This window comes from Anser anser (assembly GCF_964211835.1).
Source record: "Anser anser genome assembly, chromosome: Z".
NCBI classification, from domain to species: domain Eukaryota; kingdom Metazoa; phylum Chordata; class Aves; order Anseriformes; family Anatidae; genus Anser; species Anser anser.
This window is the reverse complement of record NC_139723.1, coordinates 42,226,661-42,253,549: the sequence shown is the minus strand read 5'-3', so window position 1 is coordinate 42,253,549 and position 26,889 is coordinate 42,226,661. Positions and strand designations below refer to the sequence as shown.

The 26,889-nt window shown below is 39.4% G+C and overlaps 2 protein-coding genes across 3 annotated transcripts in view; both read left to right on the top strand.

The window, feature by feature from the left end:
* The window catches only part of LOC310889830 (uncharacterized protein), a gene marked incomplete at its 5' end in the record, with an annotated part of 9,189 nt that extends 3,327 nt beyond the window's left edge, over positions 1-5,862 (top strand). Inside the window, one exon of the mRNA XM_083817954.1 lies at positions 5,827-5,862. The remainder of the gene's footprint in view (positions 1-5,826) is intronic.
* Positions 209-26,889, top strand: HABP4 (hyaluronan binding protein 4). Of its 2 annotated transcripts, XM_083817950.1 has the most exons (8): positions 209-532; positions 8,720-8,864; positions 9,758-9,916; positions 10,101-10,172; positions 11,997-12,080; positions 18,887-19,055; positions 20,788-20,964; positions 22,049-26,889. In XM_083817950.1, the coding sequence occupies exons 1-8, from the start codon at positions 277-279 to the stop codon at positions 22,103-22,105; spliced, it is 1,119 nt and encodes a 372-aa protein (XP_083674076.1). In that variant the 5' UTR covers positions 209-276; the 3' UTR covers positions 22,106-26,889. The 2 variants fall into 2 exon arrangements, with proteins under 2 accessions (XP_083674076.1, XP_083674077.1); XM_083817951.1 differs by lacking the exon at positions 10,101-10,172 and having other exon boundaries at positions 210-532.

Below are 26,889 nucleotides of genomic sequence, written 5' to 3'. Positions count from 1 at the left end.
CGGCAGGGGGCGGGGCCTCGCTGGAGGCGGGGCCTCGATTGGCCTGCTCGCTCCTGCCATTGCCCAGCCGCGGTCGCGCGTGCCGGCGGCGGGCGGGGCGGGCCGCGCCGATAGGCGGAGTCCGCGCGCCGCCGGCGGCCCCGACGCGCGATTGGCTGGCGAGGCCGGGAAGGGAGGGCGTGGCCACGCCCGGCTCCGCCCCCTCCCCCCCTCCCTCCCCGCGGAGCGGCGGCGGCGGCGGCGGCGCAGCGCGGGTGTGCGTCGCGTCGCGCCGCGATGCAGGAGAGCTTCGGCTGCGCCGTGGCCAACCGCTTCTGCCAGCTGCTGGACGACGAGTCCGACCCCTTCGACATCCTCCGCGAGGCCGAGCGCCGCCGGCAGCAGCGCAAGCAGCGCGACGAGGCGGCGGCGGCGGCGGCCAGGAGGGGCGGCGGCCGGGCGGGCGCCGGCAGGAGGGAGTCCCAGAAGGAGCGCAAGCAGCACGGCGGCACCACCACCGCCGCCGCCGCCGCCTCCACCGCGCCGCAGCCCGGTACGGGGCGGGGGGAGCCGCACTCGGTGTGAATCCTGCGCCGGGAGGGCGGCGGGCACGGGAGACGCGTCCCGGGGGGGTGCTCGAGGCCAGGCTGGATGGGGCTGTGGGCAGCCTGCGCTGCGGGAGGGGTCCGTGCCCGTGGCGGGGGGGGGGGCTGGAATTAAATGCTCTGTAATGCCCCTTCCAGCCCAAACCGCTCCAATTCCTTCAGCGTCAGTACCTTAGGGAAAAAAAAATAAATTAAAAAAAAAAAAAAGCGTGGTTCTTGCATCGGGGTTAGCATTCCGTCAGGTTCCCCCGCCGCTACCCCTTCTACTGGTTAGGGTTAGCCTGACACCGCCCCGGCCGCAGTTCCTTGACCTTGTGGAGCTGAGAACCTCCCGATGCCGAAGCTGTCCTAATTAACGAGCGCCTTTGGAGGGGGTGATCTCGGAAGCTGTCATTTTAGACAGTCGTGCAGAACTTGTCTTTTGGGATTCTTCCGAGATGAGACCATCATGCGACTGTCAGGGATCCCTGCCTGGAAGACCAATGCTCACGTTAGTACCAGGCTTACTTCATTTTAAGGGCGCTTTGCGGTGGTTATCAACAGGAGGCAAAGGACCCTGTTCAGCGAACAGCAAAATCAAGTTTCGATGGAAAAGTTCTCTCGCAAGTGCTGGTAGGTGACGGTAGTCTGCCAGGACCATGAAGTACGTGAAGAGCATCCTGCTTCTCTGTAAGGTACCTTAAACAGGTTCTGGACGTACTTCTGTGGCAGTGCACAGTGACCTGCTGGGCTGCCTGAGTATCTTCTGCTACCTTGATGCTGGGAAACCCGCTTTCCCCATGTAGAGACATCAGGCGTGTGCCTTGTTCTACTTCCCTGCTAATTTAAATGGGGAAAAGACTGCTGGCCTATAGCAGGCTTTAGGAAAGTTGAATAGCTTAAGAGTTATTCCCTCGGAAAAAAAAAAAAACACAAAACACATCACTTTCTCCTTTAAAGCAAGTGGCTATCCTGGATTTTGTATGCTTTTGTGTCTTGGGCTTGTTGTGAGCAGGGACTGCGAATGTATAGCGCTCAGCATACAAAACGAGGCAGGGAGGTGAGACTTGGGCCTGCCCGTGCGCTTCTGCCACAGGCATCAGCTTTTTATCTGGGCCGTACAAATACATGCACATCTGGTATACAGAATTCAGCCAGAAAACTTCTGGGCACTGTAAAAGATTCTGGGGACTATTGGCTTAATGGGTGAGAATGAGTAACTGCTGGGGAAGCTGCTCTTACCAGCTGAATTTTGCATAAAGCCTGTAACGATGGCTGCATTTCCAGAAGAATACACCCTTGTTTGGCAAATAAGCAATCACACACAATATTGATTAAAATGACTGAGTTATGGAACTAATGACTAAACTTGTATTATTTCTCTTAAAATTGATGTAAAAATAATTGTTTCCAGTCTCTCTTAACGACTTTTTTTAAGCTGTCAGATTTGGGGAACAACTCCCTCTAATTTCATTTCACTGATTAGGAATTAAATACCGTAAAGGAGCATCTAGACCCATCTGAACAGCTGAATCAGGTTCTGATATTATGACCAAAGTGACAAAATTAAGTCTTCACTGTACAAGTTTTATCAATTTGTTGGAGTGTATTGCTCGTTTGGGTTACAAAAAGCGTTGTTAAGCTTCACAACTTGTTTTATTGTTGTATTATTTCTTGAAAATTTTAAATCTGAAAATAGTCTTTATCTTAAGAAAGACTTGAAACAAGCCTCAGCCTTCTGTATGACCTTAAACCTGCAATAAGTAGAAAGCTTTAGAGACTGTTTTTGGTGTTAGGTTTTGATGTTGGAGTGGAAGGTTTACTCAGTATTGTTGCAAATCAGCATTTCTGTTTTGCTTAGTTCTTGGCTACCTTTTGCAGAGGAGTTGTAACTTAGTTTCTGGAGATGTTTTCAATTTGAAACAACCTCATGTAAGAGGTCTTTGCTTGATAATTCAGTGCTTTGATCTTTAGAATCCGAACTGTTTGTTATGAGTTGACACAATTACAAGACTATTATTATTTTGTTTTGTTTTGCTACAGAGAAAGAAAACTACTACTTCATAGCCTATCAAAACTTACATTTTTGGCCATAGTGATGTGGTTGTGGCTTTTTTAACTAACCTTATTTTTTTTATTGTTATTCTTTAACTGACTGCTGAGGCTTTGGGTAAGGGCTCTTTGTAGGTATTACAGCTCCTGCAGTTGCGCCACTTAATGTTAGCTCAGTTCATTCTTAGCACAGTGGCCAAACTGCATTTGCCAGCTCTTTATTCAAAAGGCCTTGTTGCAGAGCTTGCATTCTTCAGCAGTCCAGGCAAATTAAATCTGTTGATCATGCAGTAATAAGCTCTGTTCAATTGAAATTTCTAAACCTTTGTTGCTGATACCTCCAGAAGGTTTTCTTCTTTCCTATGCGTTTGATGACCCGTGTAACTTTTAGATGTAGCTCCTGAATACTTAGCGTTTGTCTGAATTTTTAGCTACTTATTTAAGCTAATACGTCATGGAATGTTTCTGGGGAATTTTATCTTATGCTGGCTGTAGTTCACATATTTTTAAATAATTAATTCCAGTATCATTCTTTCAGATACATAGTCATAAGGGCTGTCCAGAGGGTAGCTGTGGTAGGCAATTCTGTAGTTGGGTACTGGCACGCAAGAAAAGAAAGTATCACCGAATAGAGTCTTAGCTCAGCTTATTTTTCTTTGCTGCGTTGCATGCAATGGCTGAAACCTGTTTTTGTGTTTTGAGAGTGTTATTCTGCAAATCATGTAGTTAGTCCTGCTTTAGTTCACAAAAGCAAATGCTTGAAGGTTTGGAATTAAAGTCACATGGACACGCATGTATGCAAAGGAGAGAAATTTGGTTGTTCATGCATTCCTAATTCAGCTTGTACCCGGAAATATATGAAAATAAGTCCCTGAGAGTGGGAGCTATCTTTTAGTATTTCCAATAACGCAACTTTGTTTTAAAGGAAGACCAGCTGTCCGTTTGTATGAGGTGCTGTTTTACTGGGACGGTAATGAAGTAGTGTCTTTACATGGAGCCGTAATTAATTGCAGAGATTCTTGTATTATAGCATAACTTCTCCACTCACCCTCCTTCCAGGCCAACCAGAGCAGTATTCTTCTTGTTGTTTTTGTTTTTTTTTCACTTCATCTTTTCTGAACTGCCACTAAGTTGTGTCTTGTGGCTCGGACTTTTTCTTCAAAAATGGGTTGTTAGTCTGAAAGCTGAGGGAAGAAGTGTCTCTTAGGGGAAAAAAAAAGTGGAAAGGACAATTTAAATTTATGACTAGTAACTGCTGTTGTTAGCTTTGTTCTAACATCTTAAAAGGCAGTCAAAACTCGCCCGAAAGAGAATTTTTTTGAATAAAGTTTTTCTTTATTTTGTGTGTATGTAGGTGGGTGGCAAGCCTGTGCTGGAAGAACTGTGGGAGGGATAAATAGCTCAAGTTTGCTGATACAAGGTTATTTAGCCCATTAAATTAAAATGGTAGAGTTGCAGAGCAATGGCAATACGTACTCTAAATGAACTATAAGTCCACTTACATTAAGCATAGAGCAGTATGTAAGGGAGAACACGGGTTAGAAGTGGCGGGCAGCATTGCTGGCTGTACTGCATCATGAATGATTTCTCTAATTCAAACCATTGTAGCTTAGGAAAGAGCAGAGGGTCATTAGGTCTGATACTATTAAAACAGCAGGCTTATTTCCGGCTGCAGTCTGAAAGAAACAGTGTCAGGAATTACTGAGATACCAGTAGCAGGAAAATCAGAAAAATAATTGTCGTGCCCTTGAAAGAATCTCACTTCCCCACTTATTAAAGCGTCTGCTCTTTTCTTCACCTCGGGGGTAGGAAAACTAGAAAAAGCAGGAGCGACAATCATGGCCAAATTTACGGAATAACTTATGTATTGGGAAGACCAAAATTAAGATTTTTGCTCTGAGCAGAGGTACCTAAGCGTACGGTGTATGTGGAACTGAAGGTGAGAGATGGAGAAGGCAAAAATGTTCGTTGTTTGTTACTTATGCTTGCTGTCCTTGATTCATTCAGAAAACTTCTGAGCGTAGGCTGTCAAACAGAAAGCGTTTTGTCGTTGCTTTTTCCATCAATTACGTGCTGTAAGATGCATAAATCTTTCATGTAGCTACAGCGGCTGCTCTAATGTTCATCCTACCTGAATGAAAACAGCACTCGCTTTCCCTCTGTTCTGTGCCAGTGCGTGCTGCTGGGGCCAAGGATAAGTGATTCCTGCCTGGGACCTCGTCCCGGGCCGCGCTTGCGGAAACGGAGGGTGGATGCCGCCTTTTCAGCGGGTTTAGGCACCGTCTGTTTTAGTGGGATGAGTTGGTCTTAGCCTTATGAGAACCCGTAAAATGCTGCGATGCAGTGTTTTGGGCTGGATTTTAGGCCTGAATGCCAGGCTTAGGCGGTCTGAGCATCAGCAGCCTCCATCCCTCTGCCCGGGAGCCGCGTGGCAGCTGCCGCCCTCGGCTGCCCGGCTTCTCGAAGCGGCAGGGCCAGGAGAGGATTTCTGCCGTCGCCTGCAGTGACTGGACGTGGTTGCAAGCTGGGAAATTCAAGGTGTGTGTCTAAATGGAAAACGAGGTCTGCCTCCCAAAAGCTTACCCTTTTTCCCTTAAAAAATAGAATAAGAATGTTCTGCAGCCGCAGCAGGCCGGTGAAGAGCCTGCCGCTTCATAAACTAGAGAACTCTCTTCCCAAGCAAAAGTTTTGCCTGTCTAGGGACAGGTGTTATGAATGGGAAACCTTTGTGTGGGAGCTAGACACAACGCTGCAAAGGCAGCTAGATTTTGCCAAGTTGTTTTAAATCCTTCCATTAATAACACCAATGTACAGTGGCAGGGAGTGAGACGCTGCAGTTCCTAAAAACATAATTTCTGCTTTCCCAGTTCAGAGTTCTGCGAAACGTGTTTATTAAGAACACTTTCTCGGAAGTCTTCCTACGTAAATGCTGCTGCATAAGCAAAACTAATACTCATAGTAGTGCATCATGGTGACAAAGTGAAAGATACTTTAGTATGTTAACTCTGTATTATTTGGCCTAATCTGCAGCTCATAAAGCCCACTGTTGTTTGGTGTGTTTTTTACTTTAGCCATGTCTATGTCTCATATCTGGTAGTTTACTATTTACAGACGTCTTTACCTCTAATAATAGTTTGGGTGTATTTTCTGAAAAATGCTGGTTTAGAAACAGTTTAATCAGTACTTTTTTTCTTCTGTTCTATCAATTTAGAAAGTAAAGTGACAGGCAACTGAGGTGACAGACTGGGCAGGTGCAGCAGCCTTCCAGGGAAGTAATGATGAGGTGAGGAGTGGTGGGTGTCTACTTCAGTTTAATACAAATTTAAGTGTAAGAAACAAGAAAATCGTCTTAAATGAGGCTAAACTTATTAACTAGAAAAGAGCAATCTTCAGTTTTTCAGCACAGTGCTTGTAAGACCTCAAGTAAATGATCCATAAAACCCTATTGCGGTTTTGAAGGGAACTTACATACTAGTATATGTATACGCTAACAAGCTGGCAACATTTGAGTGTACCAGGAGAAGTAATTAATGAGCATTCAAAGCATGGCCAGTTTGTTGTAAGTGAAAGCTATTATGGCAACACTACACAGGATTGCCTTTGTTTTACTCTTCCTTCCCCCGAACCCAGTCCCCCAGAGGGTTGGTGGTCCTTTGGATCCTTAAATAAAAATGAGTCTGCATTGTGACAGATACGTAGCGGGGGAGAAAATCAGATGGTTTATGTTATCACTGCTGTCAGACTCTGGTTTGGTTTGCCCTTATATGCTGAGCTGAAATTTGTGCTGGTATTTGGACGGATTCACAAGCCACATGTTTCTGCTCTGAGGACGACACTGTTTATTAGAGAGGTGTGTTCGCTGCAGCCGTGCAGTTTTAATCCATTGCTGCACATCTGTCAAACTAGTTAAAGTATTTTTATTGAGGTTATGAGTGTCACAAGTAATTTTTGTAGTATTTAAAATCCATCTGCAGTAATTATAGCCATTTATTAGACTCAAAGTGAATTAACTGTACGCTGAAGTGAAGAGCTGTCTGCTTTGTCTAGCATAGTCAGTGCTGGTGACTTGTAATGCACTGTAATACACTTGCTTATCTGGCAAGACTCGTTTTGAAGCACTTTTTAGTACTTTTAAGTGGTACTGGGTAACCGAATCACATCTCTCTAAAATCGCTTTTACATCCTTGTTTTGCTATTGCTTTACTCATTTTAAGGAGTTCTCTAAATATGTATGTAAATTGGAAGTTAGTACTAAATGTTTGGGGATGTGGTCTCTGTATTCTTGCTGAGTTGTTCTATATGGAGCGATTATCCTTCTGATAGCTAGTGGGAGGCTCAAAAAGGGATAAATGTGCACTCGTGTATTGCAGTTGCCCGTTCAGATTCGATCAAAATAAAAATGATCACAAATGAGTCTTTTTTTTTTTTTCCACACCAAGATTCCAATTTAGAGTTAACACTTACATAATTGGTGGTATAGTTGGGATATGCACAGAGCAGACACCCTTCCAAACAGTAAATGCCATTCTGTATTCTTTATATCTTCAACTTTATCCTTTTCAAATTAGGATGCTGTAATAAAAAGCACTCAGACTAATTTCAAAACGGTCCTTCGTCCACAGGTTGTCTTCATTTTTGCGATGCAAATATGCTTGTTGCTATAAGGACTGAGGAAATCCAACTCTTGAGAAAAGAGAACATATTATGTCAAGTGGTTTGTAGTTTAGAGAAAACCAAAGCTAGGGTTGCTTGTGCAGCTCCAATTAAACTTTCTTCAGTGTACAGATGCAACTGTCCTTAATGCCTAACAAAAAGCTTTATCAGTCGCCATTCTACCTTTTTCTCTGAGTGGATAGTTCTTTGAAGTTTTCTTTTTAAAGATGATGTTTTAGACTTCATGCCTGACAGACAAGCTTTGATCAGAGATCTTTTTATATGGGCATTTCTATGGAACTATGAATTCATTTGTATATTAATATATTGACATAGAATAAGTTTTCTTCTTATGTGCTAATGACTGAGGCACAGTAGCCAGGGCTGTAACTTGTCCGTGAGAACCTGACTTCAGTAACTTGTTCAGCATTGCACAGTTTAAGTATAGGGGTCTAGGAGACAAAAGGCTTGCTTTTGGAGAACTTTGTCCTAAATAGAGCAGAGAATTTGGGAAAACAGGGAAGGAAGCACATATTGAACTCTAGTCTTAAGCTAGGTGCATTTGGGTTGAATGCATAACCTCAGCTTATTGCTTTTTATAGCACACAGTTCCTCTGCACTTGCCTTGCCCTACCTGCTGCTCTTCAACCTCAATAATGTCAAACAAAAACTGAGAAAGCTTAAATGCATTTTGTCTTGTAGTATATTGGAATTCTAGAATTAGTTGGAGCCTTTGTATTTACTGCTTGTGTTTCTGCTATTTAAACGAAGTGTCTTGTAATGTTGGTGAATTGTTCTTTCCTCCACAGAGCAGCAATATAAGGAGGTGACCCTTATTTTGTTGGATACCATAATTGTGAGCTTAAAACAGAGGTGCAGACTCTAAATTGAGCTTATCTATAGGGAAATGTGTTGTCTGATGGTAAACAGCTAACACCTGTCTCAAATGATCCTCTTTTTCCCGTCTTCGTCTCTTCCACAACAGTCTTGCAATCTTTCACCTTTTCATCTCTTCCACAACAGTCTTGTCTTCTGGTGAAATTTCTCTGTCTTGTTCTGTAGTACACCACTAAGCTCTTTGAGGAAACATAAGAGAAAGTTTTGTTCTCAGTTTCTATAACTTAATGTGAGCAAGATGAGATTTCTCTACCCTGTTGTGTGTTGTGTTGTTGTTTTTTTTTTGTTTTGTTTTTTGTTTTTTTAAATGGCTGAGCAGTGTCAACAAGAGTAGCATTTTTGCATGAGACAGATTCATCAATATGGAGGGGAAAGTAAATGTCTTTAAAGAAAGTGTCTGACAACATTAAGTGCTTTTAATATTTTGGGGGACTTGGGAGTGGAGATGGTAAAGCAGAAGACTATTGTGTAGTCAATTCGCTTCAGACAGTGGTTGGTAAATACAATTTGATCATTATTACACTGTCAGTAATGATGTGAGTGTTTCTGTATAGGCCAGAAGCGAGCCCCTAAACGAGAAGAGCAAGGATGGAATGACAACAGGAGAGCAGAGAAACAAGACAAAACTGAATGGAGACCTTCTTTCAGGGAATACCATTCCTATGAAACAGAAAGGCAAACTGAATTCACAGTTGAAAGGTATGTATCATTAAGGGAGATGTAAAGTGCCTTGTAGAAGATCTGCACAGGGATGGAAAAGGAGGGGAAAGAATTAACCTTCTTAAACAGATGTGATAGCCAGGGGTGACTTAAAGGCATAATTGCATTATTAGTGTGTCCATTTGGTGTTACGTATATACTAGTTCATGTCTGTCAGAGCTGTCATTTCAGCTTCCTTGCAGATTGATTTGGAGCTGTGTTGTTAAGTGGTAAAATACAAGGCAAAACTAAAACACGTTAAGATCCGAAAACTTTGCCTTTAGCCTGTAATGTAAATAGCCAATTTCTGAACTTGCATACTGAGTTTTATAGAGCATCTGGTGCAGATTCAAAGTAGAATGAATTTTACAGTTCAAACTGAAACTGTACCTTTGTTACAGTGCTACTTGGACAGTGAACACATGTCAAACTTGTTTTCTTTATAGGTACTAGAATAATTTTACCTAAACTCCTAACACTTGAGAGTGTAACTCTTCTTACTTTCCATCACAGTAGTTGGTATTAAAAAAATTCAGAGAACTTGTTAGCAGTTACATGTAACTATGAATTCAGATAGTGGAGTTACGGCCCAATAAAGTCACTGAAGACATGGCAGTTCTATAGTGTTTTATTAAACTTCTCTAATATTTCCACTGTTAGATGATAAACACTTGAACTTTCTATTCCTGTTGTCAGCAATAATTCCTGCTGTGTTCAGTTAAATGACAAAACTAATACAACTGTGCTGGGTAAAGAGGTAGTCTTCAGAAATTGTACAGTAGCTGTCTTATACAGATGTCTCCTACAGCTGCGCAAGTGCAGTCATACAGATGTTTTTCTCCTTGTTAATGGTTCCATAAAAACAAAAATCTGTCTGGAAATCTTCTCTTTAGACCAGTTGAAAGAGTAGACTGTGAAAGACCAAGAGGTCGTGGAAGAGGAAGAGGTGGAATGCGAGGCAGAGGAAGAGGTGGTGGAATAAACAGAAGTTTTGATGGCTTTGACCAAAGAGGAAAACGGGAATTTGAAAGACAAAGTGGCAATGATAAAACGTAAGTGTTCAGTGTGCTTGTTGTTAGTGTACAAGTGAACAAGAGAGTTGACACTGAAGTAGAATCTCTTGCATATTCTGTTCCTGCATTCTATACCCAAGCTGCTTGCCAATAAGTCAGTACTAGTTTCAGTTTGAGCCTGTAATGTAAAAAAGCTCTTAAAGAACACTGTTTCTCTCTCTAGCGGAATGAGAGCAGATGACAAAAAGGGTGGAAGTGGAGCTCGCAACTGGGGAACAGTTAGAGATGATATGAGGTACAATATTTTCTTGTGCCACCATAGACCATCATTTTCTGGTGCCCACCATAGATCATCATTTTCAGTTCATTGAAGTTTGGGTATTTTGAGGTTTAAGTCATGCTTTCTATTAATTGTTGTAATAAGCATAGTTTTATAGCATTCTGGACTCATCTTGTTTATCCTGAAGAGTTTAATTTGTAGCAAAGCCACGGCGATGTCTCTTGAATAAGAAGCCTGCCAAAATCTTTTAGAATGGGGCAATGTTGTCTTTTCTGAAATAAGTTATGACTTTTTCTTATATTCAAGTAAGTGGGATTCTGGTACTTATTTACATTGCTACAAAACAACCACTAACAAGTGGAACTTGTCAGTGGGCTTGAAGTTTGGTCCTTCTTTCTCAAGTTTGATGTCTTAATAGCAAAGCTGCAGTACAATTCAGTGTGGCTCCAGAGACGTTTAGCTGACTGTAGCACTGAAATACATCTTAAAGCAGATAAGAATCAGTGACAAAATGTGATGTTTTATTAATGGTCAATTAGATGAAAAAAGTTGGGAACTTCAATTCTGTATTTCTTTCCTTGGTTTATGTCTAGATAACACAAAGCTTGCTGGAAAAGTCTACTTTTGTCCATTCTATGCACTTAGCAGTATGCTACTCTTTCCAGTAGCCTTTATTCTCGTATGCTTATAGAAGTTTTTAGTTGAAGGCTGCTGAAAGACAGAAAAGGCAGAACTTTGAGCTTAGAGCAAACATCTGTTGCCACATGCGCATTCATTCACAAAGCTGTTTTAAAAATAGTTTTGTATTTATAACTCCAATCGTGATGGTGTTTGTTAATGTACACCAGGTTTCTTGAGGGTATCTGTCTAAGAGGTTGAAAAAAAATCCCTTTGGGTCCACGTTTTGGGGCTTGATATTCTGAGTTCTAAGAGACTGTACTGACTTCTATCTTTTCTATAATGCTGCATACTAAAAGTAAAAGATTCATTAGGTACTCCAGCTTTTCAAAACATGTAATTGACTATTTAAACATAGTTTTGAGCTAATAGCACAAAACTAGCTGATTAATAAAAAAAAAAAAAGGCACAAAACTAGTTTCTAAATATGTCAGTGAAGATTGAGTGAACTCTATAAAGTTTAAGGAAGTTAAGATCCCTTTTGTTTATTCTCCCTATCTATTCTTTTTTTTTTTTTTTTAAGTTCAGTAGCATCACAATTTGTGATACAGATGTGAGATAACATTGCTTTCTTGTGATGTGGTGCATGTGGTAGAGTTCACATTAAATTGGTGTTGTCTAAAACAATTCTAAAAGCATCTCTATGCTTTAATTGTTCTTAATGAAGCATTGAAACTACAAAGTTTTAATTTAAAAAATGTATGCATATCAATGGAATGAAAATAAGCATGCTTCTCTTATTTGACAGTGTACTAATGTGGCTAATGTGTTACAGAAACTGTGGACTTCAAAGATGATGTGTGAATTTTACTGTTTTAATTGAAAATAAGAAATGGAATAAGAAATTGAAAATAAGAAATGCAAGCATAAGCATCAGAGATGTACTATAATCAAGTACTGGTGTTCATGACTGAGTTATTTTGTCTTCATGCATGCTTTTCACTTTTTTTGTTTGTAAGTACATAGAAATTAGGTTTTCCCATTCCTTCTCATTTTGTTAGTTCACATAGTCGCTTAGTAGATCAACTTTTTTCATATGATCCCAGAGTTTTTCTTCTGTTTTGTCCCTTCCCAAGGAATTTTGCCTGGAAAATGTGATGCTTTGAGTTCGTTCCCAATGTGCCCCATGAAGACCTTGTGTTTCTTTGTTTACCGTTTTAGTGAGATGGAACAGACTGCTCCTGTGGAAGAGACTGCAGAAACAGCTCAGCAGCAAGGGACTTCTGAAGGAGAACCTCTAAACAAGTATAGTCTGGCTAAAATATTTTTTTTCTAAATGCAAAGAAAATAATTGACTGTTACTGATATTCTTGACTTTCATTGGGAGGCACACTGGAAATCTGAACTGTGAAGTTTTTCTATTATTTTTAAAGAATTGCAGTAGCAAAGCTTTTTCTCTATTTGTGGCTCAAGAAAATGCGTCCTTAAGTCTGACTAAAGCTTGATTTATATAGCTGCAATTTTGAGTGACCAGTGATGCTTACATTGCTAACATTTGGAGATTATTTAAGGAGGGGCTGCCTATTGTCTGTTACGCTTTTAACTTGGGTAATTGGTGAAAACTACCCTGTTTTATTGAAGTACTCTGCAAGAAAAGGGTATTCAAGGTAGTTATGCAATTAAACAAACACAACTGAAGTACACTAAGATAAAATTCTCTAAGTCAGTTATTCATCGATCACTAATACCATGCAAATGCCATCTATTCATGAAGGGCCTCTCTAGAACCTGAAAGGCTAACTGGAAATGGTCTTGCAGTGAGCCTTAAAAGCTGGGGAACTGAGAGGGAAATCTGCCTCTGGTCTTCTGGCTTTCGTTCTGATCAGTGTCCAGAGGAGAATTCACTGCAGGTCAAATAAACACTTTGGTTTAAGAAAAACTAATTAGACAATCTTGTTCAACTAAGAGTTCAAAGAATAAGCAAATATCACGTTGTGAATATCTCCTAAATACTGGAAGGTGATGAAATGTCAGTGCTCTCTTCTGTTGCTATGAAGCCTTTTTTTGCCTAATGATGTAGCTTACTTTCTTATCTTAATTGTAAAGCTGAGTAGACTACAAAACCTGTTTTTTTATGTTCAGTTTGTATAATACTGGAAGAAACTAAGTCGATAGAACTTTGATTCCTTTAATTTAAAACTAGCTTTTATTATACATCTGAATTTGTCTGAAACTGAATGATGATGATTGGATGTCCAGAAAGATTTTTCTATGTGAACTTAAATCAGATGGGTAGTTGAATTAAATAAATACAATGCATGTTTGAAAAAATTAGTTAGCTAAGTATGAGAACAGTTATTAAGCACTCTTTATCAGTTACTGGTATCTTTACTTGTACCAATTTCTACTTCATGGTAGCTGGAAACATGCCCAGCAAATCAAGCTCTTCTTAGATGTGTCCTAACATCAGCTCCTTGTAGAACATAAGGCAAGAAGTATACATATTGACAAAGGCTTCTGACAAAATCTGCCAGTTACCTTCTCATGTTTTTAAAAGTTTAATTTAGGAATAGTCCACTGAATTCCGTAAGATGCAAGTAATCTAAAAGTACAGAAGTCTGCATCATGTAGTCTTTTCAGTGCAGTAAACACTATCCTGAAGACTCTCAAATCTGTATGCAAAATATGAATTACATATAGCTCATTGCAGTTATCTTTGGGTGCATTTTCGTGACTCCACATCTTTCAAGATAAGAGGAAATGCTGTGTGAATGGTAGCGATGTAATTAGGGATGGATGGATGGATGGGATACTGCTAAACGAGGCAGAAGTATTTTTGTTTTTCAATTATTTAAAAGCAAAAGCTGTTGGGAGATGGTTTTCAGGCATGATATGCTTCAAAATGCATTTTAAGGCCTTGTCTGCTTAGGTTGTCCCTGCTCTCCAGAGTTGCTGTCTTCTGGTGGGTAACATAAACCAGCGAAAGATTCTGACGAGGCTACCTTCTGCTTTCTCTACAGCCTCAATATTGTGGGGCTAGGCACGTATGTTTGTTCAAGCTACAGCTAGGGTTTTTCTCATTTTGACTTTAAATGCAGCAACTCCGAGGAATCAATTTCTTTTCTACTGCTTAACTGCAGTTGTGTGCTTGTGTTGAGACAGCTGAAATATTTGGTTTTGTGTTTTCTCTCATTCTTTCCTAAAGTGACTGTTAGCATTTTAAAAAGTAGTAGTGGTCCCGTCAATTGGGAGTAATTTGTCTGTATGGAGATACTATATAGCTTTCCGGTGTGTTACTGTCTAACTTCAGCGCATCTCTGGAAAGACTTCTGCAGAGTTCTGTAACCTACAAGGTCTTTGCCTTCAGGACTGTGTCCATATTGCTTTTCTTAAGCTTCCATTTGCAAAGTATACAGGACAACGATTTCTTTAATACTCATAAATTAAGTTCCTACTTCCCATATCCTTGACATATTTCACTGACTCTTCAACAACATCAGTGTCTGTTGTTTATAGTGTCCTAAATTGCATGCTAGTTATTTTTCTTCTGCAACTAAGAAGTACAAAATATTTAAGTTGTACAGCTGTATAAGCTGTCCTCACAGCTGCTTTCTGTTGAAGTCATCTTCAGAGATCAAACAACTGAACCAACTTCTGTTGATTGATAACTTGAATAAACTTTTTTTCTTTTTATTTAGTACAACACATAGTCTAATTAATTCCTATCAAAGGTATTTGTGGAGTTGGTAATTATTCTGTGGTGTTTTATTCTATTTCTTGACAAAGGACCTCTTTCCTTTTTAGTAGATATATGTACCCATCTGGTCATTTAATATGAATCTTTCCAAATTTGTCATCAAGTTTGCTGACCTATTCACTTCTCTTGTTTCTTAGTAAGGGCATAAAGCTAGGCTTATACCAGTCCAAATCTTTGAGTATTTGGTTGTGTTTTTCGTTTACAGTTAACTTGTATGGTTGTAGATTGGTCTTGTGTAATTTTAAATTTTGTTATATCTGGTAGTAATGCCCCTGTAAATGATGTTTAATGGGAAAGATTTGTGCTATTGATTTCTTGATAAAAGCCAAATAAAAATTTGCTTTGTGCAGCTGAAAAAATGAACCAAAAAAGCTCAGTATTTTTAAGGACATAAAAATAATTAGCCGAAGAGATGAACTGAAATCCATTCTTTTCAATCCTTGTTTCTTCTGCATATTATTGTGTTCATTTAGAACAGTTCCTGCAATAAAGGTATGCACAGTAAACAAAGTATAGGCAGAGGATTATAGTAATTCATTGAAAACACCGAAGCAGTAAGAACCATAACTAAAACCTCCTGGTCTGGTGTTTTGATATATACATGCACTGGGAATTCAGTTTGTTCACGTCCAGAGGCCGTACTTAGGTAGTTGGCAGTGCTTGCCAGCATGATCATTGGCATGTCAAGGAGCTTATCCACTGGATTAATGAAAATACACAGTGATCACTTATGAAAAATAAGTAAGGTAAGAAGGTGGCAAGTAGTGCATAGAGTGCACGTCCATGCAGTCTGAGTGACCAAAATAATCTGCTTCAGTTGAGTCTCTCTGCAAAAAGTTATATGCATGTTCCTTTTGCTCTGCCTCAGTAATAGCGAGGTTACTTCCCCTTGGGAGTGTCAGCATCCTAAACCAAATTTGTAGCACTAGTAACCTGGAAGTAAAGATCAAACCATGGTTTAAAAGTTGAGAAACCAAAACTTTGTGATGTAGATCCTCCACTATATCTTTGGAACAAGCAAGAGGTTGTTTTTGATAGAAGTGTATTTGTCAAAGTTATGCTTGTGATTGACTTTTGGGGAGTTTAGGTTGCTGCGTAGTGAAGTGTCCTTCTCCTGTATTATGGTCACAGGACTCTAAGTCTGAAAGGGGTCTTGCTGACATAAAGCATGGCTGACAGTACCTGTACCACTTCTTACACCTGTCTAGTTGATTTTGATGTCCTCTAACAATGGATTTCAGTGTCTCTGGTAGTCTTTCTAATGCTTTGGAAGCAGAAAGTACTAGTTAGGGGTTTTGTTTTTTTCTCCCAATTGTCTTGCCTTAATCATTGTCAGTATGCACATTTTTGTTCCTTTTTAGCATTATATATTCAATTCTTCCTCAGCTCTTCTTAAAGACTTTCCTGTATATCGTGTATTTTTGACTTCATATCTGTCTTGCTGTTCCCTTCTGGACTCTACAATTTCCCACAGGGAAGACCTTTGTCAGTTGAGACCTTGTTCTAGTTCTATTCTACCAGCAGTGACATCTGCTCCAAACAAAAAGGTTGATATATGTCTTTGTCCTATCCACAGCAGCATAATACTACGTAGTGTTGATAATAATTGTTGATAATAGATATTGTTGATTTAAGGTTCAGTTTGACTAGGTTACTTGCAGTAGGCCTGCATGGGTTGGGTAGGAGATGTTCCCTATTTCAGAGCTTCTGTTTTGCCAGGGTTTCTCTCTGTGTTTGGACAGCTGACATTTTTGCCTGAGAGTATTTTTACTTGTCCTTTGGAGATCCTGGTGGTGGTGGTTTTTATTTTCAGGTCACTTACTCTCTCTTTGTAGGATCTTGTAACACTTGGTCAGCCCTTCAGTATTCTCGAATGGATTCGTTATCTGCCATTTTCTTTCCTAACTTTTTGCTGCAGCAAGTGTGTATTACTTCTCACACTACAGATAGCAGCACAAAGCTGGCCTTAAAGCTGGCATGCTTTTCTGTTGCAGATAGGAAGATAGATAGCTACTCCTCAAGTACTTGCTGCAGCTGTTTTTATCTTTCTACAGGTTTCATCAAGGACTGAAAGGTGCCTCTCTTACTTGGTGAAAAGGGGAGAGAAGGACAAATGGCTTCCTAAAGTTCAGATATGCATTTTACCAATTCTGTCTTGACATAGCATCTTGGGATGAAATTAAATATTTTAATAGAAGCCCTTTAATTAGCTTTCTTTCTCTTTTCTTCTTCCTTGGGTGCTTGCAAGTAGTCTTGCTTTTCTAATACTTATTCCCAGAATTGAAGTTTCAGAAAATTGACCAAAAAATATCTGGTTTCTTACTGTTAAGGACAGAAAATTTAAACATCCAGGGTGTCATCGGTTCTTCATGCAGTGTTCTTGCATGTGAAAAAATATTTGTTGGCCTCTTTTCCCAGAAGTAGCTGCATCTTTCACCAGTATCCTTTTCATTTAAAATGTAAATGTATTAATTTTTTTTCTTATTGATTCTTCTAATTATAGTGTCAGATCATTTTAATCAGTATAGAATTACAAACTGCTTACCAGTCTTTTTACCTTTAACTTCGTGTTTATGTAGCTGGAATTTTATAAATAACAGAGAATGAAGGCATGTAGACATATAGTACAGGACTTCTGTATTTTTATTTACTGTCTTAATGAAGTGCATTTTAAACTATCCTTCCTAGAACCAAAATTAAGACTGTCTTACTGTGCAGTTCAGTGTTTCATATGCTTCTACCTGTCATATGCAGGGTTCTTCAGTAAAATAGAATATAAAGTTGACTGGCAAGTAATGAAATGGCATGCTGCAAGATCGTGTAGGGAGAGGGAACAAACCTGTTCTATCTGCTAATTCTAAATGTACAGAAAACTCTCAAGTGTGTGTTCTTGTGAGGTGCTTGTACAACTTCAGAGGTGAAATGCACAGTTCACCAACTTTCACTTGATTCTGCATCTTCCACGATAAAGCAAATTTCCAGCTTGCATCTAATCAACTGTATATTTATATTAGAAAAATCTACTCTTGATAATCAGCATTTGATAGAAGACAACTTGGAACTGTGATCCAATGAAGACACACAAATCTGTATCTCTCCCACAAGAAGGAGCCTAATTAAAAGGTTTTCTGGAAAAATAAGTGTTAGGGAATATACTTAACTAACTTCATGTTAGGGAAAAACTTAACCAACTTCAACTGCTATTGTAATGTGTAATAGTTCTGGGTGGGAGGAGGAAGAAGCAGTGGAAGAAGCACTTTTTCAAGTATCTGGGAGTCAACAGTGCAGATTTTCCTATAGCTCACGGTGTTTGGTTATTGTAACAATTGGGGTGAAGTGAGTTGCTCTCCCTGCATCTGACTCTGTTAAGGAGGGAATAGCTCTCTGCTAAGATCCGTAAAAGGTACACCTGGAGTGTAATGTAATAGCAGCTGGTTCTGGGCAGGAAAATTTTGGCCAGCATTAGGAAAATGGCAGAGAAGTAGTCAAGCAGTGATGTGTGGAGAAGGATTTTTAGTCTTACGTATCTTGTCTTCTGAACACAGATACACTGCGCTGGACTTCCGTCTTTACAGTTCAAAAATATGCAAAGCATACTCCTTATGTTGTGACATACTCCGTTTGTTTTTCTTGAATGTATCAGCATTATTGCATTTTGTGTGACAAATTCAGACTGGACTAGGATTAATCTGTCAGTTTTGGGCAGGTGATACATAATGACTCCTTGTGAGCTACTACCTCTGACAAAAGAAATCAAACAAGCATCAGAAGCGTTGTCAAAATTTCACAAAGAAAATGCTAATAATTACTTAAAAGATCCCATGTTGTCATTAGGTCTTTTTAGATGGCTGAAAGCTGCACTGAAACACAAATCCATCTCATTGTCATCTTGCAATATAAGTCAATAAAACTGTGCAACTGGGGTTTTGTGAACTGCTTAGTATATATATATTTTTTTTAACTGTGGCTATATTTGCTAAGAATAGATCCACTGATGAAACAGTAGAATTGAGAATATGCCAGATCAAAAGACAGCCTGGTTTTGTTTAGAATTTGAAGTGCTTGAATTTACGATAAGGATGGATAAATCCCAGAACCTACTATAGTAGGTTAGAAATAGCATTTATTCATAAGACTTAATTTCAAGCAGACAAAGAGGTGTATTTTCTAATTTATATTGATATAAAACTTGTACCTCAAGCTACTGGGGGTTGTAAGTGAAATTGAGGATAGTAATTTGGGGAGAAACATTCCAGATGTTTTGTTTACTATCCTTACTTTAGAGATTAGTGTTCTTGTTCATCCTGGCATGTTGCAAGCTAATGGTTTTTACTTTACAACTATAAACCTTTAGAGTTGCTGAAGGGGAGCCAATGGAAGAAGTAGTTCAAGAAATGACGTTAGATGAGTGGAAAAATCTTCAGCAACAGAATCGACCAAAGCCTGAATTCAACATCCGGAAGCCAGAATCCACTGTTCCTTCCAAAGCAGTGGTGATTCACAAGTCAAAATATAGCGATGATGTAAGCATGCATTGCCTGAGGAATTCTGTAAACTCTGCTTTATGCTCAGGGTTAGGAAACTGTCTTTATTCTTTCTACTAGTTGTAGTATAACCTGAACACAAATCAGTATCCAACTTTGTTACTATAATCACATACGTGCCTCAGAGCTTGCTTTACACTTACTGTCTATTCGTTTTTCTTCTCTCAGATCATCACCCACATTTTGTATGTAAATATGTAATATATCAAGTAGCTCTACCTTAGAGCTTACTTAGTCTTAGCAACATAAAACCTGTGTCCTTGTTGCTGCCACCTACGTAGATCTCTGGTAGTGCTACTAGAGAAACTTGGTTTACTAAACATGTCTTATCCTAATTTTGAATTATAATTAGCATAATTACCAGTATATATTTGCACGTATATATTGCATTCTGGTTTTAGCATCTCTTAGTCTGGATGCTAAGTCTCCTATTTTCATCTGTGCTGGATCGTAGCTTTCACTGTGCACTTGGAATATATGATTTTTATTTTTTTTCCAGTTTTAGGGTCCTGCTTCTTAGAAGCTTCTTAGAAGTAACTCTGGAGAGCTTGTTTCACAGTAATGTGCTTTTCCCCCTGCTTTTCTGAAATTTTTATTCCACGATATTATTGGGATTCATATTTCAGGGACGACTTCTAGTTTATTTGTATGATAGGCAAGCAGGGAGGCTCAGAGATTCCTGCTTACTTAGATTTCAGGTTTGGGGGATCACAGAAGTATGTGCATATACTTGTAGCCTAGCATGATGAAATTCTTATCCTTGAATAATGTCTGTATGCATGTATTGATACACATTTATCCTTTGCCTAGTTATAATACTAACATCAAAACTTACAGCTTTTTGATAAGTCTTAACTACTTTAGGTCACCAAGCACGTACACAGACAGACACTAATACAGAAGTTGGCTGCATCCTTTTTTAGCATGGCTTTTGGTGGTCATAGATGCCATTGCCCTGTCCTTCTCCAGGGTGTGGGAATGTGCTGGAGAGAATAACTATTACAAGCTCTGAAGAGTATGACAGTGTATGAAGAGGGCATGCAAGTTGCTGTTCTTTTTGCTCCCAAACTTTCTTGGCTGGCATTATCAAGGGACCTTATTAAAATGAATATAGAAGAGGTACAGAAACTACATGACAAGAACCAGTCAAAACCCTCTATTAGACATTGAATAGAATAAGTGATCCATCACAGTATGGGATGAGTTTACAGGTATGTTAACTGCAACACACAGTAAAATTACAATGGGAAGCAATCTTAAATCCACTAGCTACAAGGAATACACAGAGTTTAAACAGTAATCTCATAGCTACTAACAGCTCATTTGGTAGGCAAATGCTGTAGTTTCTTATGATCTTTTCATTACCTGAAGGTAATTGTAGGAGTAAGTAGCTTAGGCCTGACTCTCTGGTTCCTTGGGAAAACCTAGTAGATCATATTTCTGAAAACTTCTTTGGTGTTGTGGAGCTGGTACATAAGATTTGTTTTGCAAGGACTCTGTGAGCCAGCAAAGAACTATTCCTGGCATCTGGGAAGCGGCAGTTGTCTCACTTCTGTTCAAACCCTCTGCAAGTTAAGGCCTGTCTTCTATTCTGGACATCTTGATTTATCTGCTGCTTAGTTTGTAATACAAGTGTGTGTGTGTATGTGTATCAGGGAGAGAAGAAGGCTGTGTATGGAAATTACAGGCCTTAACAGGATGTTCTTTTTAGTTGCAAAAGGAAGACTTTGAAGATGATTCTCATGTCTTTCGAAGAGCGGTGAATGACATAACATCTCAGCTGGATATTAACTTTGGGAGTCTTCCTCGCCCTGGCCGTGGATCAAGAGGAGCACGAGGTGGTCGTGGTAGACGAGTCGAAGAGATGGGACCTCGACCAGAAGTAACGGTAAAGTTTTTTGTGTGTTTTTGTTTTGTGTTCTTGGGATTTTTTTGGTAGTGGCTGTCCTCCCCCTACATTTCTGGGGGGGATTACTGATTTTCATAGTGACAGACTTGTTTCTATTGCCTACCTCACAGTATGTTGGCCTGTGTTGTTATTTTCAGTACCTGACCCATATCAAGTTGCTTAAAATTAAATACCAGTTCAGGCTCAGGAACTCCAACACATAAATTTCCAAAGGCTGGATTACTAGTTGCTGTAATGTTATCTAGAAGACAGGACGCAATGAAGGTTTGTTTCTGCAGTGAGTTTTGGTATAAACTGGGAAGTAATTAAAATGACTGAAGGTTTATATCCCTTTTAAGAGATTTCAGTACTGTACGTTAATAGTATTTTGATTACTCAGCATGAGATCAATACATCTGGGATCCTACAGATGGAGACGAGGAGTGGTGGAAGTATTTATTATAACCATTAAAAAAACGTCTACTGCCTTTTTCCTCTTTAAAACAAACAAACAAAACAATGTATTTGACCACCTAAAAATTACACCTTTATTCTTCATAATCCCCAAAGGTCTGTTTAGTTCTGCTTATCGTTAATAAAATAATTAAGGTTGGGAACTTACAGAATGATATAGAAATTATTTGATGTTTGCTTCATAAAAATGAAAAAGTCTCTTTATATCAGAGCATAGAGTTTAAAACTACAATCAGATGTGTAGTAGCCTGAGAATGTAAAAAAACAACAACAACAACAAAAAACCACAAAACCACGATGCTGCTTCTGAAAAAATGTTACGGATGAGATTGTTTTACTTTTTTTTCCATCCCATCAAAATACTTCAGAACCCTTGACCTTCTGGTCCTACTAAGGCAGCAAATCAGCATTCTAAAGAGGTTCATGGTGTAGCTTACAATAGTCATAATTTCTGATATAAGATTGTCATTTATATCCATCTCTATTACATAAAGTACTTAATTTGAATAAAAGAATGAGTATTTTTCAGGGTAAAACACATGTTTATATATTGCTGCCATATGTTTTGCAATGGATTCATTTTTATAAAGCTTCCTTTTTCACTTTATAGGTGCAAATTGTTGCTCCAAATCCTGACGATCCTGAGGATTTTCCTGCTTTAGCTTGAAGGAGCTATCGTGAATGGTATTATCAACATAGCTTCGGTGTAGCCTGTGAAGAGGCCAGTTCTATGCTGGTGTGGAAAAGAAGTCTGAGTGTACAGGAAAAACTGTTTTGTTTTGTTTTTGTTTTTTTTTTGGTGTGAAATGATTGCACCCCTCTGTTAATGGAAATGGGTTCTGGAGATAATGGCAGACCAGGATTCTGTCATAGGGTCCCGTGTCAGCCTCCATGTGTGAAAACTATGTGAAAGCTTGCAGTACTGTACTACAAGCCTACTACTACTCTACTGTACTTCAAATGAAGTACAAGGGTATAGTGCTTGAAAATGTGTATATAGAGATAATATCATGTTCTTCATGACAGCTTGATCAAATGTAAACTTTTGAACATGGTTTGCAATTGGGACTCTATTTCACTGTAGACATTTTAAAGCTGCTTGCTATGTTTCTTTGAGTGAAGTGTATTTTACACAGTTAAAAGTTGCAGTTATTGAGAGATTGGCAAATAAAGGAAAGCACTCATTGGTTTGGGTTTGAGCTATTTTCACAAGTCGTAGTAAGAGACTGAAACCTTTTCTGTTTGGCTGTCATCTGGGAGGAAAAAAAAAACAACCAAACAAAAAACAACAACAACAACAAAAAAACAAATCCTAAACAGCAGATCTGATGCAGCTAAAACAGTGAACACCTCTAAACAGAAGGGATCTTAAGACAGCACAGGTGCTTTTGATAGCTGACTTTAACAAGTCTTGCCTCAGTAAGAAATGACAATTTGCAACTACTTTCAAGATTCTGAAGGTTAAATAAAATAGTAAGACAGAACCAAACTGTTAAGGAAGTTTTTCACTTTTAGCAGGTGAAACTGCAAGCTAAAATCCTAGAATCATAGAATATCCCAAGCTGGAGAGACCCACAAAGATCGAGACCAACTCGTGGCTCCACACAGGACTACCCACAGACCATGTGTCTGAGAGCGTTGTCCAAACACTGCTTGATCTCCAGCAGGTTCGGTGCTGTGACCACTGCCCTGGGGAGCCTGTCCCAGTGCCCGACCACCCTTGCACTGAAGAACCTTTTCCTAACACCCAGCCTGACCCTCCCTTGACACAGCAATATTTCTTGCCTTAATAAAAAAATTGTGTGGCATTGAGGATGAGATAGGATGGTCCTTTCCTTGCTGTTTTAACATATTTCGTAACTTGAGCTAAATACCCTAACTTGTTTCCTGTCAAAGGGAATGCTCAGAGCTGTTCTCAGGAATCTGAGAGAAACAAACAAATAGTGAAAGAACTGATGAGGGAAAGAAATGAGAGGATAACCATGTTGGATGTTTTGGAAGCAACTGCCACCCTCAGAAGAATGTCCAAATGCCTGTTGAACTTGAACTCATTCTCTCAGTTTACTGGAAAAGCAGGATGGTTATAGACCTTTCTTCCTGTTTTCTGCCTCACTTTGTTTTGCATCACTTCCAAACAATCTCCTTTGAGAGCAGATAGTAGATGAGACTTGAATTAGCAATCTGTTCTGCCTTGGAGTGAGCTCTTAGGGCACTCAGAAACTTAAAATATCTCATCTCCATGGCAAGGCTTCATGCACTTAGATATAATCATTCTAGAAAGACCACTGACATTCTTCTGTATGGCTCCAAACAGATGGTCTGCAAAGCAGTACTGCCCAAAAGATTCTTACATTGTTAAATTACATTATATGACAATTTGCTATAAAGTGAGATTTTAAATTCCACAATGAACTGTTTTTAATGACATGGAGATAATCTGACAACCTGTAGTAGAAAGAATGTGCAAAGGCAAACAAGCATGTTGGTATTAGCGGAACCATGCTGCTGCTTTTAGAGTTACAGAACTGAATGGATGAAATAACATAAACGACCTTGTAGAAAAAAGCCACTATGTGAAAATGACTGCAATTTACCACTTAACTGTGGCTGCTCTTCTAATAGGTGCTTGAATGTTTCTGCCAAAAATGGCAATTTCACAATTGTGAAACATTAATGATTCTGCATATGAGGCTTTTGGATTTCTTTTTTTTTTGCTTGTTCTTCCCCTCCTTACCCCTTTTCCTTGTCCCTTTTCCCATGGGACAGAGAAAAACTAATCTTTTGTATTTATTTGCTTGCAGGAGTAAATGTACATATATGTGGAGAGCTTTTTCTTGTTGCTGCTCCTTTTACTGACACTTTATTTTTGCTAAGGGAAGTAGTGAAATACTTAAAGGTAACTCCTTTTTCTACTAAAAACGTGGAACCTCGTTACACAACTGTGTTGAATGTAGTGTCATACACTTGATTCAGTTTTGACTTTCCAGACATTCTCTGGAAAGGGCAGAAGGATCACTTTATTTTTTCAGGTTGATTCCCACTGCTACAAAGTCACTGCTTGTTCCTTTTAACTGTTACGTTTTTTAAAATGGAATGACAAATAGTTTCATTGTCAAAGGACAGCTAATTGTTCGAGAAACTGTCAAAGTATATCTATGTAATAAGTGTTTGGTCAGCAGGCTGTTTAAAAACTCCTGTTAAAAAAAAAAAAAAAAAGCAGGGCTGGCTTTAAGACTTGCTAATTGATATGAAAAAAAAATATGTTCCTATAAAGTTTTGGGTTTGAGGTTTAGTGTAGTTGTTTACTGCTTGTTAAACCAAGAGTGTCTTAGAGTAACTAAGTGTGATAATTTTCTTTTTCAGACTATCAAACTTGAACATGTCCTGAGTTTCTTTAGTTTACAGTATCTAAGTATAGAGAAGTTATTAGTTTAAGTGGTAACAGCGATCTGATTATTTTTCCTAGCTGTGAAAAGAGAACATATTAAATCTCAGTCATCTGTCTTATTTAAGGTACGAAAATAGCTGTATCTGTTAAGCACGTCTGCTACTAACAATTACTCCTGGTTTAGGTTTACTCCTTCACGTAAAGCAAGTGGCAGTGGGAGGTAAATAAACAAACCAACACTAGTAGAACATGGCATGCATCTTATCAAGAGATGAAATTATGTTGCAGATCTTACATTAATTACTCTTTAATGCACTATAACAGGCACTTCGGTGTTAGGATTACTCTAGTGGCCTAGGGAAAACTCCTTGTGAGCTTTGTGTTTAATTAATGTAAGCGTGTTGGGTTTACACAGCAAGGGTTTGGTAGCAGGGGAGCTGCAGGGGTGTCCTCCCTGAGCAGAGCCCAGAAGCTGCCCCGTGTCAGATCAGAGCCAGCTCCAAAGGGTGCATGGAGGGGAGGTGTGTTTGGTTTGCTTTTGGTTTATCACTGCTCTGCTCTGCTAGTGATAGGTGGTAAATTATATTAATCTCCCTATGCTGAGTCTGTTTTGTCTGTGATGGTGATTGACGAGTGATCTCCCTGTCCTTACCCCAACCCTGAGCCCCTTTCTATTTTATCGTCTCCCCTTCTTCCTTTGAGGAGGGGGAATGAGAGCAGCTATGGTGGAGTTCAGCTGCCCATCGAAGTGAAGACACCACAGTCCTTCCTGGCACCAAACTGTGGACTTGAGGAGTTTAAGATAAGGGCAATAATTGGGAGAGATAGCAGGCAAAATATGGACTGAACGTTGTTAAAGAATGTGATAATTGTGGAGAGTGTGGTGTTGTAATGTGGGACAGGGATGAAGGTGGATCATGTATAAATTGTCCACCTTTGTCAGCATTGTGATGATGATGGGTTGATTTTTGGCGTGGGAAATTTTCTGTTATGTAGATGGAGTTTGTGAAGCTTGCATGATGAATGCGATGAATGTATATTTTAATTATATTCTTAAATATGCTTTTCAAAGAGGTGAGGGGTGGAACTCCCCTAAGCAGTGAACTCTAAGTTTGCAAAAAAGGAATTAATCTCTTTCTACAGATCTCATTTATAGCTGATAGTGTCGATATTATGCAGCCCACCTGATGCATACATAGTACCATGGTATAGGATTGGTAAACGTATATATTCTTGTGAGAGTATCTTTAAAAGCAAGAGGAGGATTATCTGTGCTTAACATAATAATATAAAAAGACTAAGAAGTAAAAGACCCCGGTAGAAAAGTTTAGTTGATAAATAGGAATATATGCGATTGACCCCATGGGTGATAATCTTTCAGCTGCTTTGGTTACACTTATTCACACGAATCTAGCACTAGGCGGCTGGCACAGCTTCTGGGCTCAAAGACCAAAACTTACAGCCCTGGTACACCTTTGTCTTTCAGGTATTACATCATGCTTATGCCATTCTGTCTTTTCCCCCTTCAGAGCTGTCACAGGCACATGTGCACATAAACATCAATACACAAAGTGTATATTCATATTCACACATAAATGCAGCGTTGAAAATAATGTAATACTGACTCATTATCACTGGACCAACAACTGAATGTGAAACGTGGTTATCTGCAGAAATACTCTCAGTCACTGAGTAACAGCTGTGGAATTTGAGCTCCTCTCTTTCAGTAACCTATGTTGGGGAAGTATTGAGCAATTTGTGCTTTGCTGGGGTGGGACCTTCAGTCTTTCAACTGTAAGAAATAACAACTGCTACTCTTTGGCTCTGTTACTTAGAATTTAATGTGAACTACATTAAATCTCCAGGTTTTACTTGTCTGCAAACAAATGCCTTTTTGCGGATGTGATGCAAGAAATGTTGCAGATGGCTGAACCTTCAGAGCGGCTTTAGATCCTGCCTCACACTTAACGGCAGTGTTGTGTTTGAGACAACCTAGCACTTAATGATTTGACTACAGTTTTTGCTCTCCTGAGTAGCCAGTGTCAATAAAAAGTTTCAGCATT

Coding starts and splice junctions, on each gene's coding strand:
- HABP4 (XM_083817950.1), top strand. CDS start 277: ATGCAGGAGAGCTTCGGCTGCGCCGTGGCCAACCGCTTCTGCCAGCTG. Junction 8,865..9,757: donor ACTGAATTCACAGTTGAAAG/GTATGTATCATT, acceptor TCTTCTCTTTAG/ACCAGTTGAAAGAGTAGACT. Junction 12,081..18,886: donor GAAGGAGAACCTCTAAACAA/GTATAGTCTGGC, acceptor ATAAACCTTTAG/AGTTGCTGAAGGGGAGCCAA.